Source organism: Syngnathus scovelli, chromosome 3 (assembly GCF_024217435.2).
Source record: "Syngnathus scovelli strain Florida chromosome 3, RoL_Ssco_1.2, whole genome shotgun sequence".
NCBI lineage: Eukaryota > Metazoa > Chordata > Actinopteri > Syngnathiformes > Syngnathidae > Syngnathus > Syngnathus scovelli.
Genome location: NC_090849.1, coordinates 17,481,376 through 17,495,398, shown reverse-complemented (window position 1 = coordinate 17,495,398; position 14,023 = coordinate 17,481,376). Strand labels below are relative to the sequence as shown.

The 14,023-nt window shown below is 40.6% G+C and overlaps 2 protein-coding genes across 3 annotated transcripts; both read right to left on the bottom strand.

Moving 5' to 3' along the window:
• Positions 1-27: 27 nt before the first annotated feature.
• Positions 28-3,772, bottom strand: LOC125994621 (arrestin domain-containing protein 3). The gene is made up of 7 exons (XM_049763990.2): positions 3,189-3,772; positions 2,606-2,647; positions 2,473-2,533; positions 2,179-2,329; positions 1,527-1,623; positions 1,196-1,452; positions 28-1,037 (listed from the first exon to the last, which is right to left on the bottom strand). Exons 1-7 carry the CDS (start codon positions 3,448-3,450, stop codon positions 792-794), a joined length of 1,116 nt encoding a protein of 371 aa, XP_049619947.1. The 5' UTR covers positions 3,451-3,772; the 3' UTR covers positions 28-791.
• A 6,768-nt stretch (positions 3,773-10,540) lies between these two features.
• LOC125994627 (arrestin domain-containing protein 3) lies at positions 10,541-13,536 on the bottom strand. 2 transcript variants are annotated; one of them, XM_049763997.2, is made up of 6 exons: positions 13,139-13,536; positions 12,387-12,456; positions 11,952-12,084; positions 11,700-11,802; positions 11,358-11,623; positions 10,541-11,288 (listed from the first exon to the last, which is right to left on the bottom strand). In XM_049763997.2, exons 1-6 carry the CDS (start codon positions 13,392-13,394, stop codon positions 11,196-11,198), a joined length of 921 nt encoding a protein of 306 aa, XP_049619954.1. In that variant the 5' UTR covers positions 13,395-13,536; the 3' UTR covers positions 10,541-11,195. The 2 variants fall into 2 exon arrangements, with proteins under 2 accessions (XP_049619954.1, XP_049619953.1); XM_049763996.2 differs by having other exon boundaries at positions 11,952-12,099; positions 13,139-13,534.
• Between the last annotated feature and the right edge of the window lie 487 nt (positions 13,537-14,023).

Genomic DNA, 14,023 nt, shown 5'->3' with positions numbered 1-14,023 from the left:
AAAAAAAAAAACACCAACACAATTGGATATTAATAGTAATAATAGTGTACTGTTGATTTTATTTTGAGACAATAGGTTAAAACAATAACAGTAATAATAATCTTTAATGTAGACTGTATATAGACTATTAGCTCTCATATAAACTCTACTGTATAAGAAGAGACATGCATTTATAATACACGTACAACACACAATTTAAAAAAAATGTCAAAGCGTGTCAGTTTGATGACAAATAGCTTTCAGCTTCAACAACTGCATTTCACTTATGAATCTTTACTGACAATGTTTACAGTATCATGATATAAACCCGTATAGTAGGAGAAATGTTTATACCGTTACACAAAATGCATGTATTAGGTTTGAGGGAGAAAGAACATAAGTGCTTTCAACGGTATAGACTCTATACTCTATATTATAGAGGATTAAAAGAGCTACACTAAAAGTAAAATACAAGATTTGAGATTAGTACTAAAAAATTTAAAACACGATATTATATTATTTAATTTGATTTTGCACACTGGTGGCACATGATTAAAATGTGATGCCACCTGCCCCATCTTGAAAATAACACATTGTAATCTTGTGCAACAATGTACGTACCTGTTTGAATCAAATAGACTCAAATTCTTTTTTTTTTTTTTTCCTACGCACCGACAAACATTGATGATCAAACTTTTTTTTTTTACTGGACTATCACTTTCAGAAAATGTAGAAGGTTAACGTTTGAGAGAAACAATAAGGAGCTGTAATGTGTATCGTGGTCTGTGTCATTTTGAGAATGTCATTACTTATCAGGGTTTACCACCATTATCCATCAAGGAAGGGTACATGCCATAAGCTTCATAAGGAGGAGGGGGATCATAAGATTGTGGTTGTGAAAACATGCCCCAGGCTGCTGGGTTTTGGTATCCAAATGGTCCAAATTCAGATTCAGTATAAGGCAAACTTGCTGCCACAGTGGGTGCTGTTAAGGCTCCAAGGATGATAATGGGAAATTTGATCTCTGGGTCTGAAGCGTACTTTACATCCAAATAAACCTGTGGAAAAGCGAGTTACTGTGAGAAATGTGAACATAGCCTCTTTGGACTAGCTAGCTTTTCTATCGGTCTAGTTTTGGACATATTGTTGTTGTTGCTGCCTTGTTTTGTTAAATATTTTAATTCTTTATTTTTTTTAATTTATTTAAATCACTTACCCTGACTCTGTACTCTGCTTTGAGGATGCTACAGTTGAGGATGGAAGGTTCCAAATCATGGGGAATTGTGATGACCCTTTCGACTGTTTGGCTGGCTGATGGAGGAATGGGCTCTCCCACCTCCTTAAAGAGGTCTTTAGTATCAAGCCTCCTCTTTCCCCTTGCAAAGAAGCTGTGCTTTCTGTAGATGCAATACTTGGGTTTGATCTCACGAGTGGAGTTGTTCTGAATGGTGGCTACAACCTTTAAGCCCTCTCCTGAAACACAAAGTAGCATAGATTTAGCCTTTACGCAGAGGTTAACACTAATCCATGCCACTGAGGACTCTTACCTTGGATGAAACCTGATTTTTCAATCTTGACATCCATCGCTACAGTTCCCGAGTTAAACAAATGCAATTTTTTATCCTTAGAATCATGTTGAGGAGTCTGAGGGAAAAACGCATACAAGGGAGAAACTGATCACCACCTGGTGGTGGGTATGCTGGGAACATCTAGCAGAAGGGAATCTTTTGTTTTTAACGTTGCTTACAGAACGCCTTGCTGTACGGTTTTCAAGTTGACAGTAGAGGGCAGTGTTTCAAGCCCCAGACAGTTCACTCAATTTTTAGGGGACACTGGCGTGGTCTGATACATAACTTTCGAGAGCATTGTTGAGAATTTTGAAATATTTACGCTGTTAAATCCTGAGAAGTAATACATTTGTATTTTGCACATAAACAAGAAAGACTAAAGTCATCACCTGTGTCTATTGCTTCCTAAATGAAAGCGTAAATTGAGTGTCAAGACTATCTGCATAAAGTGCAGGAGTGTAACTGTTTATTTAAACCAGATGTAATCCATCAGAATTTTGTTAGCGCATGACAAACAAGCAACACCAAAGTCATTATCTTTTCCTAGGATCGTCAGTAACCTTAGTAACTTGTACAAAGTATGTAAAATTTCAAACATTAGCACAGACGTGTGACCCAAGGGTGCACTTACCATGATTTCCTGCAACATGGTGGGGACTACTTGTGTCACGAAGGGAATCTTGATGGTATCTTTTGTACGTATCCTCATGGACCTATTCAGCTTGGTTTCCAGTAGGTACACAATTTTACCAACAGAACCAGTGAAGGAGGATGGCATTTCCCTTTTGCAGAATATCAGACAACAATAATTTCTCTTAAAGCGTAGTCTCGTAATATTAAATTTATCTATGAGAATTTTATTTCTATTTTTGCATGTTCAATTATTTTGGTTATAAACATCAAACACGGTCAAAGGATGACTTACTGTAAAGGGAACTGAAAGGTGAATGGGAAAACATGAGTTCCTGTTGCAAGTAAATTACCGTCTGAAAAACAACGCAGAAAATGATTAAACATCTACCTACCTGAAATGCTGAAGTAATGTGTTGGATACATACAGGTTTGTCCATGATGATTGGTCAGTAGTGATTGCTCGTCAACTGATAAGAAAAACACAATTTGAAATTCTCAACATAAAAAGTCTTTATGGTTTAAAACAAAATGGATATTGCAACGCAGTATAATACATTCTGAAAAAGGTGTAGAATCTATTTTTCACCATCATAATGTGACTTTACTTATACAAGCTTTTTTTTTTTTTTTGCCTACTAAGCTTACGTTTAAAACATACACAATTTACGTACTTAAACCAAGTATCCCATTCGGGTGCGCAAGACCGCAACAAGGAAAACGTATGTGCAGTTGAAAAAAGGCGTACTCGAATGTCGTTTTGTAAGATATGAACTAATGTGGACAAATAAAAGTACAAATTATTTTCAGATTTTGTGAGCTTTGCTGACATATTTGTTTTACGATGAGAACAAAGCAAATAACGGTGAATTAATTGGTCCTCCATACCAAACAAACAAGAATTTCCGCTATCGCAGTACAAATTTCTGCTCTGGGCAATCTCAAATGATACATGCTTGGACCTGCACAGCGATGCAACTTTGGCCTCCACAAATAGCAAATCATACTTACCGGTGGCGTCTTCATCTCGAATAAAGTAATGTGTTATGCTGAAATACTTGTCCTTGGAGTGGTAAGTAACAGTTGTTTGGCCGTGCCTCTCGGTCCACAACACCTCAGCCTTTCCCTTAAACTTGACGTAAAGCGACTCGGCTTTGAAATCTTTGGTCACTTCCAAAGTGACTTGTCCGGTCACGGTGTCCCCATTTGTAAACGCATTTTTTTCGCTGTCATTGTTGTAAGTAACCTTCAGGCTCTGCACTGTGCTCGGCATGATTAAAAAAAAAAAATTCTCTCGCTTATCTCCCACTTCCAAACGAGAGCAATGGAAACCTCTTCCGCAATGGGAGGGCGCGTCTTCTGGATATTTACAACGCCCCCGCCCCGATGAGTTTACTTCAGTCTTGATCCAACAACGTTCGTTATCCTATTTTCTGTTTAGAATGTTGTGATCAGGTTGCGGCGCATCAAATTACCACTACATTACACGCGCACACAAGTGCGCGCACGCCCAAGAGAATTGAAAGCTACAGCCTGATGATTAACATGTCTGCCTCACAGTTTTGAAGTTGGGTGTTCGAATGACCGGCCGGTGTGGAGTTTCCATGGTGTCTTCATGCTTTAATAAGTCTACACCAGCCACTCTGACTTCCCCAAACAATCCAAAAAGTCTAATTATACACAGATGGGAACGGCAATGTTGAAGAGCGAGTTTACTTTTTTTTTTTTTTTTTAAATCACTTCTTGCCTGTCAGTATAGTGACAGTAATCCTGGAGTGAAACGATCTTTGAGAGTATTATTTGAGTTTTAAAAAACCACCATGCCAGAGGGAAAACAACCAATCATAGACAGAAGGCTTGGCAGTTGACATATTGGGTACCAATCTATTGCTGCACATTTGGAAACACACTGAAAGTAGCGACATGCCAGAGGCCACACATTGACTTGTGTGCCTTCTGGAGGTTTGATGAAAATATGGTTGAAGGTGCATCCCTCATCTGGGCAAACTGCAGAAACGAAGTGAAAGGTGGACAGATGAGAGGCTTGCAAAGCATCACAGAATTAGCAACACGCATATTTATCACACAAACACCAAGACTTGATGTAATAAAATGTTTTTAATACGGCAAAGTACAAAATTCCTACAGTACAGTATTGTCGGAGTAATATTTTATTACGATTTATTATGTATTATACATTTGTGATCGCTGTGGAAAGAGGAGCCCAAACTTGTTGCGTCTGGTGATCTCAAGCCGGCGATAAGAGGAAACAACCGGAGAAGACCTTTCTGCTGTTAGATATGATGAAATGACGTGCAAAATAGCTAATGTCTGCTTGCAAAGACTCTGCAAGAAAAACATGTACGTAAACAAGTACTGATTTCCACACTGTTAGGGTTTTCAGGTTAGTTTGATCCTATGATTATGTTGGAATGTAGACTGTAATGATTAAATCAATCACGTCTGGCCCTCACAATGTGATAATTGAATCAATCACGTCTGGCCCTCACAATGCAGAGTCTGTTTCCCACTATAGTGTAAAACACCCCCTGCTCTGATCTTATCAGAGGCCGGGGGTTCACCAAACCTGTCCACTCCCACCCCCACTCTGTTCTTCCTAATAAATATGCCCTTGCAGGAAGGAGAGTTCAGACTTCATTCGATAATCGCTGTTCAGACAGCGACGAATGGACTCTCCACCTGCAGGTGTCTAAAAGAACTTGCCTTGTCTGTTTGGTTCTTGCAAAATAAGTTGGAGTGAGCAAATCTCTAACATTTTGGTGCCGAAACCCGGGACCCTCATACCCATCATCTGGCTGACGGAGGACGACGCGCTGTACACCGTCGACGGGCCAGCGTCCACTAGCCGGACCTGGTAAAGAAAGACCTGGGAAGGAAATTCTTCGCTGGGCCAGCATCTTAGGTCTGCCTTCGTCTGACAGAGGTGGATTGACGGGACCCGGCAGTGCAACGAACCAGGGGACAAGTAAGTTCTTGAAATTGTGTTGTGTTGTTAAACGCGTAACACATAGAGGTGCACGGGAGATAGCTTGGGTTCAAGTCCCAGTGGAAGAAACAGGCTAAGAAAGGCAGAGCTTCTTTTTCGTTCATCGAAGAAGTGTGTAGACTCTTCTTTGTCTGTTTTTCCGAGCTGAGGGATCTGGCTTGGGTTAAAGTCCCAGTGGAAGGAACGTGCTAAGAAACACGGAGCTTCTTTTTTGTTAATCAAAGAAGGGCGTAGATTTTTCTTTGTATGTTTTTCCAAGCCAAAGAATAGCTTGGGTTCAAGCCCCAGTGGAAGAAACGGGCTAAGAAAAACAGAGCTTCTTTTTCTTAATTGAAGAAGGGCGTAGATTTTTTCTTTTGTCCGTTTTTCCAAAGCTGTTTGGGAGGGTTTTACACCCATCCCTGGATAGGCCTAAAAAAGCGCTGGAGTTTGTGTGATTGAGTGTGTGACTGGTAGGATAAGTTGACTAAGAAGCAGTTCTAGCATTGATCCACGGCAATAATACAGGCTAGTGATTTGTTGAAAGGTCAATTTAAACCTGCATTGAGGATCCTCAAAGAAAAAAAAATTGAAAAAAAAAAAATTGTAAAACCTAAAACTACTAGAATTAAGATGGGAAATAAAAACGGTAAATCTCTACCTCTTGACGGAGATGAGAAGTACATGGCGAGTAGATTTCTTAATTGTATGCAATACATGCCAAAGTGGAAGAAAAAGTATGGTGTAGAAGGGAAGTTGAAAGTTGAAGTTTGGAAGATAGTGGTTGAAGTTTTGGAGGACAGTGTGGCTAGGAAGATAGGACTGAAAAAGAAAAGAAAAGAGAGTGAATTGGATTGTGCTAAAATGTGGTTGAAAGCTTCACAAGAAAGAAGAGAACAAATCCAAAAGACAAAAGATAGAAAGTTGAAAAGTGATGAGGCCGCCATTCAATTGAGATTTGAAAAAGAATTCAGGGTGCATAGTGGCATCCCATTCAATGATACAGCTGAGAGTGCTTATCAACAACAGCTCAAAAATGCGCTCCTCACTAATTTCCGCCCTGAAATAGGCAACTTGGTGAGGAAACATTTGGTGGAAGTGGATGTTGCAAGTGTGACAACAACTATGCAATGGGCCAGACATGCTGGAAAAGTGATCAAAAAAGGCAAAAGTTCTGATGTATTTCATCTAGATAATGATGATGATGAACTAGATGAAGATACAACAGTCTTCTTCCAAGGGTCCCAGCTAGGCAGAGGGAGAGGTAGAGGCCAACAAGGTCGCAGGCCGCCATATAATTCAAAACCCCCACGAGATTCTGACAACTGTTGGAACTGTGGGAAACGAGGACACTTAGCAAGAGTGTGTCGTTTTGCAAAACAATATCAATCAAAGGGTGGAGGAAGGAGCAGAGGAGAAACCAAATTTTTAGCATGACAAGCTTCCTCCTCTTTGACCGCTTCTCAAATTGTGTTACACTGAAGTTAAAATATGCAAATCAAGTGGTAAAGAAATGCAACTTGCTTCTAGAAGATAAATAAATAAAATTAGAATGTGCTGTCCTCGTGTGCATGGGAGGGACCAGCTCATGATCGACCACAGGAAATGGCCAGCCTGTGACGAATCATTGTGGCTGAGACCTACCTTTTGCATGCGAGAGCTGTGCATGTGTGTGCGTATATGTTAAAATGATGAACATTGGCTAAAGTTTTAGTATAAAAAAATTTTGCTAGACTGTGGTCTATCCAATTTGCACCGCAGAACAGAAATGATTTTGAAAGATAAAAATGAGAGGAAAAAGAGAGAAATCTGTTTGCAAGCAGAAACTAATCCACATTAGTGCATGTTAAGTGTCGAGCCCACATGAGAAATTCGAAAAAAAAAAAAAAAAAAAAAAGACAGAACATGCTTTCAGGAATTGGAAGAAGCTAAATTGTGAATTTAAGATTTTGCAATGCTACATTTAATAGGAATAATTGATTGGTTGTGTTATAAGATTATGCAAAATTCTAATTGCAAGCTAAATCTGAGAGATTGAGTTCTTCAAATTTAAAAACAAAGAAAAAAATCAGATTAATTTGCCAATTGTTTGTTTTAGTTAAGTTTTTTTTGAATTGGTGGATTGTTCTACCAGGAAACCTGAGTTGAAAATGATATATGAATGTTGTGTGGTGAGCTTGGATGAATTGGGACCAATGTGATAGGAAGACTCCTTTTTGGAGACTGTGTGAGATGCATATGATGAGCATTGATGAATGATTGCCTGAATGAAAGGTTGAATGGTTGAAGTTGTTGGCGACTACTATAGAAAATTAGTAGAGCGACTTTGATGAGTGATTTTGAGCAGGTTGAATGTTAGAAAGAAACACGTAGCTTTTGGATGATAATTAACTAGAAAAAAAACTGGAGAACCAGTAACACATGTAGAAGATGTGTGAACTGAGAAATTGAGAAGCGTTTTGGAAAGAAAGTCAAATTAAATGATGATGGAATCGTATGTAGTAAAGAACGCATTCTCCCAAACAGTTTGTCAAGGTGTGAGGCATGGGCGTTGCCAAGCCTCAAAAGGGGGGGAGTGAGTAGGACAGATAGTGGAAGATAGTAATAATACAACACTTTATGACAATGAATTTTCGAATACATTTGGTGTTATATTGTGGTAAATTTTTTGTTCTGGTGTAGATAGGTTAGCAACACGAGAGATTTAGAGGTTCAAAAGACAGACAGTTAAAAGAAATGTTTTGATTTGAACAATTGCAGGCTAACAGGAACATGAGAACGATAAGAACTACGAGGTGGGATCCAATTTCATTGGGGAGATTGAGAATTCACAGCACCATACTCTAAGTCACATTTTTGAGCAAGCATGACAATAACATGTGAGAGGTCAAGACATACAGATCAGGGCTTGCATAAATAGTTTTTGGTTAAAGGGAATCATTAGGAAGTGTTCAAACTCTTCCCGCAAACATTCCTATTTGCCAGTTAAATGGGCACTACAATTGACTACGAGAGTTGCAAACAACAGATGAATGAGCAGTCCTTGGCAGATTATATGATCAGGACGCTCAAACTGTGTCAAAGACAAATTTACTGCCGCTTGATCTTTCCTCCTCACAGGTGGACAACCCCATCAATCCAGGAGACTGGGTCTACATCAAGGTCATCAAAAGAAAGAAATGGGCCAGCCCGCGGTGGGAGGGACCGTTCCAAGTTTTGCTTGCTACTCCCACGGCAGTAAAAATCTCTCAACGGCCCAGCTGGATTCACCTCAGCCACTGCAAGTTGCAGAGAGTGCTGGACCCCTAATTCGGAGTGGTGGGGAAGGCTGACTACAAAGGGGCCCTGTCGTTTAGGGCGAGGCGTCTCAATGTTGGTGAAGAATTCATCGATCCCCACTCCGCTAGGCGAGGGGATGTCCCAGTGTCTCTGCCATCCTAGTAGCAACGGGGCTCCATATGCCAGATGGATCCTCTGCTGCGTTGTGGTTGGAGCGTGCTATGGTCTATTGACTCATCTGAACAGACCAAATGACAATGTTGCCCGTGGTAAACGATGGTCACATGATGAGAACTTTGAAGACTGGTCATGGGACCCCACAAACCCATACGAAACCAACATGGCTACACCATCGAACGGAACATACTTCATACAGAATGGCTGGTGGCTTTGTGGTCACAAGGTTTATCCGATGCTGCCCGCCAACTGGACAGGAGTGTGTGCACCAGTGTGGGTGACAGACCACACCTACAGGATACGACACCATTTGTTGACAGGAGCACGTAACTCTACTGGACGTCGACGCAGAGCAGTTACAACCTTTGACCCTCATGACCCTGTCTGGGGTGTGAACGTTCCAGAGGACCATAAAGTATGGTCTGCCGGAGACAAAGTTGTCCTTGCGCTCTTCCCTCAGATTGGGGTTGGGAAACTATCGCTCTTCATCGAGACACTGAACTATCGTTTTCAATCCTTTGTGAATCTCTCGCTGCAAGTCAACGATGGACAAAATAGAGAGATTCAGGCTATCAGACTGATGGTCTTGCAAAACAGGATGGTTCTGGACTTGTTGACGGCAGCACAAGGTGGTGTGTGCCACATCATTGGGACTTCCTGTTGCACATACATACCAGGAGAAAATGACACCCACATCAACGACGCCATGAATTCACTGAAGAACTTACAGCAGGCCATGTCTAATGACAAGGTCCCACATCAGTTTGATTTCTTTTCGTGGTTTTTCTCTGGCAACTGGTGGCAACTGCTTTTGAAATTGCTGTCTCCTGTGCTTGTTGTGCTGGTGGTGTTGTGCTCGTTTACGACCTGCGTTATCCCATGTTTGAAGTCTGCTGTGTCGAAGTTTGTGTCCTCTACTGTAGCCCAAGTTCATATACAACTTCTTAGAGATGACGAATGTGATGACGATGATGAAACATGGATTGCGTAGATGCTGTTCTGTTGAGCATGTTTTACAGAAACTTGATGATTTGACCATCGAAAATGCTTCGCAAGTGATGGATACAATGATGTACTGTTTCTGTGTTTTTCTTTTTATTTTTTGTTATTCATAGCATTCTGGCCGCCTGTGGCGACGGGGCCGTGTAAGAATTTTCCTGCTAATAACATCTGGCCAGCAGGTTTTTCGCTTACACAATAAGTTTGATCTGGGGTATTAAGGTAATGCCTCATCTTCACTGGAAAGTGTTGCTATCATTGTTTGTTGTTTTTATTTTTACCATTCTACTTTCTTCATTATACGTATATATGTTTTTTTTTTTTCTTGCTTATCGTTGCTGTTTGGGGTGGCATAATCATATGATAAATCAGGAGGGAGATGTTAGGGTTTTCAGGTTAGTTTGATCCTATGATTATGTTGGAATGTAGACTGTAATGATTAAATCAATCACGTCTGGCCCTCACAATGTGATAATTGAATCAATCACGTCTGGCCCTCACAATGCAGAGTCTGTTTCCCACTATAGTGTAAAACACCCCCTGCTCTGATCTTATCAGAGGCCGGGGGTTCACCAAACCTGTCCACTCCCACCCCCACTCTGTTCTTCCTAATAAATATGCCCTTGCAGGAAGGAGAGTTCAGACTTCATTCGATAATCGCTGTTCAGACAGCGACGAATGGACTCTCCACCTGCAGGTGTCTAAAAGAACTTGCCTTGTCTGTTTGGTTCTTGCAAAATAAGTTGGAGTGAGCAAATCTCTAACACACACCCCTTCGAGTTATGTAACTTAGGTACCTCAAACCAAATAAAAATGAGGTTGATGGGAGAGCTGATTGGAGTAGTTGAGAGACCAGCATACAGCTCTCCTAATTCTCCTTGCAAGTAACTAGAAGCGTCTTCTCTCCTCATTGTTTGTGAGATATTTAGGAAATAAACCTAACATAAATAGTTGAAGGCATGTATTGTGGGTTATCCCTGGGTAAAACGATATAACATTTACATAAAAATTCCCTGCCGCAGCGATACGAGTGAGAGTAACGAGTGCAAAAGTATTAAGATAAAACTTCGTATGGATTTGCATAGTAATAGTATGCAAATCAATAAAGATACAAATCTATAAAAGTGACAGTTAAATGCATCATGTTCATGAATAAGCTCCATATTAAGGCTGAGGATGGATAGTATTTCTTCATTTATGCTAAATAATCGAATCATGCAGGGTCTTCCTTGTATATCAAACAGCCGAAATTGCATACAAAGGTTTGACACATTAACATTGTTATTGAAATAAAAGAACATAGGATGAAGCACAATTTTTTTTCTTTCTTTGACTCATTCTATGAGATACATACCTCACATTTTGGCTGTACAAATACAAATGTGAAAAGTGTTACAGTATACAATATGTAAACAAAATATCGAAAAACAAACACTCGAGGTGATCCCAAAGCACTCTTTGTTCAATAAAACTGCATAGTTTATAACCAAGAAGTATCGATTCGTAAGAGAGAGCGTTGAGGCAGACTGTGTGTGACTAAAATTACCCTACGATGAACTCAAAAGCACTTCCAAAGGTTAACCTAAATGATGTGGATGTAAAGGGAGGTCACAAAGGACGATGGGAAACAGCATGATGAGGTTCGGGGAAGCTCTTAGACAAAGGCTCAGCTGCAAGACAAAAAATAGTCAAAAGACTATTCAAGAGGAGATGAAGTTGTGCCGGTTGGAAGTTCTTACCTCAATTTCGTAGTGAACCTGCAGGAGGCTGCAGTTGGAGATGGTGAGTGTCGAATCATCCGGAATGTTGAGCAGCATCTCAGCGTTTGTTTCTGAGGAGTGAGCACTGATGGGCAGCCCAGTCACAGAGTCCAAGTTTTTCACAACGGATCTTCTTTGGATCCCTTCGCGTGAGAAGTATGTCTGCTTTTGCTTCAGCTTGGCCTTAGGAGTCACCGTACGAGATGAAGCGTTGCCAAAGTCGCAAAAGATCCGGATGGTTTCACCTGCAAAAAGTGTGGAAACACAAATTAACGAGTAGAAATTTCAGACACGTGAACGGTGGGACGGTTTGAAGATTACCTCTCAAAAAGCCTTTTTTCTCAAGGCTGGCAGTCATTGTGATTTGACCGGAGGTACAACTAAGGGAGCACACGCTCATGCTGTTCGAGCCTGAGAGTGAAGCCTGGAGAAAAACAACAGTGGAGAAAGAGGCTCAAATTTGGGTGAAAAACAAGTTTGCACCAAAAACATGAGAAACGTCAGCAAATCGCAAAGGTTGTAATCACACCGATCTGCTAGCGTCAGATGGTAACCATGTAAACAATAACTTACCATCAGCTCTGGCTGGTTGGAATCGACATGGTGCACAAAGTTCATCTGTGTCACATAATCCTTTGTTATATGCCATGGTCTGTCAATACCCACTGTCAGGTTGTAGAGCACTTGCCCATGTGGCCCACGGAAGCTGGATGGAAAGTTTCTGCAATGATGACCAATACATATTACATGACATAAGACATCCGTTTTTCTAGATTTGACCTAATTTTCATCTTATCAGGTATTATTATTTAATCAGATGGCTATTCTTTACATTGTGGGTGTGCAGGACACAAATCTGTGGAATTGATGTATGCCTAATTCCATCACACCTCTACAATATCTATATACCGATATATCATTAATTCGAAACTTTGGACACGTCTAATTTTGTGGGTTACAGGCGTAGGTACAACATAAATGATGACAACATATTTTAGAAGCTCTTACCCGTGTGGCAGCTGACATGAAAATGGATACACATGCCTGCCAGGAGGAAGAATGGTCTCTCTCCCAACAGCTGCAGAGGGAAGGAGCGTTACAATCATTGAATTCGTTATCTCTATTTTAAGCTTTCCAGAGCAAATTATAGGCATGCATATGATTAGATATTATCTTAGGCACTTTCTAATGAAATATGAGTTATTGTGGTGGCTATTTTTCTCATTTAATGAAAGTACTTGAGCACATTGCAGAACGTATTGAGGACCTTTTAAAATTGATTCAATGCAACAAAATCAGAGCAGCCGCATGTCGTCTCTACTTGCACGGACAGCTGCTCTGAGAAACGGGGCGTGCCTGGGCGGTACGGAATGGGTCCTCACTTTGTGATGTCACAATGTGAGGACCTGGTTGTTTTCTTAGAGCGGGAGGGGCTGGTGCTGAGAGTGGACTGAGCAGAAATGCTCCAAAATGAGTGAAACACTACTTTTGTTTTCATATAATGAGATGCTTGATAATAACATACATTTTGGTTAACATATACTAGATAGGGTGTTGCATATAAGAAACATTTCCCCCTGTATTGATGCAGAGCAGTTTGCGATAATTTATGCATTCATTACCTGTAGTTAATCGAGTATTATAGCTTTAGTAAATGCAAATTTATTTCTAGCAGTTCTATTTGATCGCATTATGCAGTTAGCTTCGCGTGAGTGCAGTAGCTTGCAATGTGGTGCAGAGTGGAAAAGGCATGTACGTACCTCCTTCTTGCAAAATCACGCTTTTTAGATTAAACAAGTCAATCTTTGCATAGTATGTCCTTTTCTTTTTCCCGGTTCCGGAAGACCAGTGGACGTCTGCCTTTCCTGTCAAACACATTGTGATTGCTCTAATCTTTGTCGACTTGGAGAGCTCGAAGGAAACCTGTCCCGTCACTAACTCTCCACTGGAAAAAGTGTTGCTCTCATTCAGAGCATTAAAATTAATGTTAAAGTCCTTAAAGGTTTTCTCAAACATAGTTAAACCCCAGTTCAAAAATTGCAACTGTACAAGAAATGAACCGCTTCGTGTCGAGTTTGCGTAATCCGTGTCATTTATTGATAGCGACTGGACGCATCTGGCAAAACACAAAAGAAAACAATCGGAGCAGTGTCGTATTCAAACCACACCCCGCTTGGAAATTGCGCCGACTGCGCAGATGCAGAATGAAGTGGGCGGGGGTGGGGTGGGGTGGGGGAGCACAAGAACGAGATTCGGACCCTTGCATCCTGACCCCTTCTGGCGAAACCACTTGTTGCGTTGTTTTATGGTCCGCTTCCTAATAAGTAAATCAACTGTTGGGTTGTAGTGTACTAATTTCGGCACAAGGCGGTGCTGCTTGGATACCGAAGCTGCAGTCCATCCAAAACAAAACAATTGAGTGTAAAATCTCACGGCACACCAACTAAACTTAACGACTAGTGACCTAAAATCTGTGCATTTTCAGTCAAACTGATGAATCTTGGTGAGCAATTGTCACGTTTAATCAAGAAAGAGAGAAAATGTATAGACAGGCAGACAGACAGATATAATTTATGCTGTTCAACAAATTATACAACTCGATGAGTGTTATTTCATGAAAAAAAGTATTTCTTCTTATATGAAAC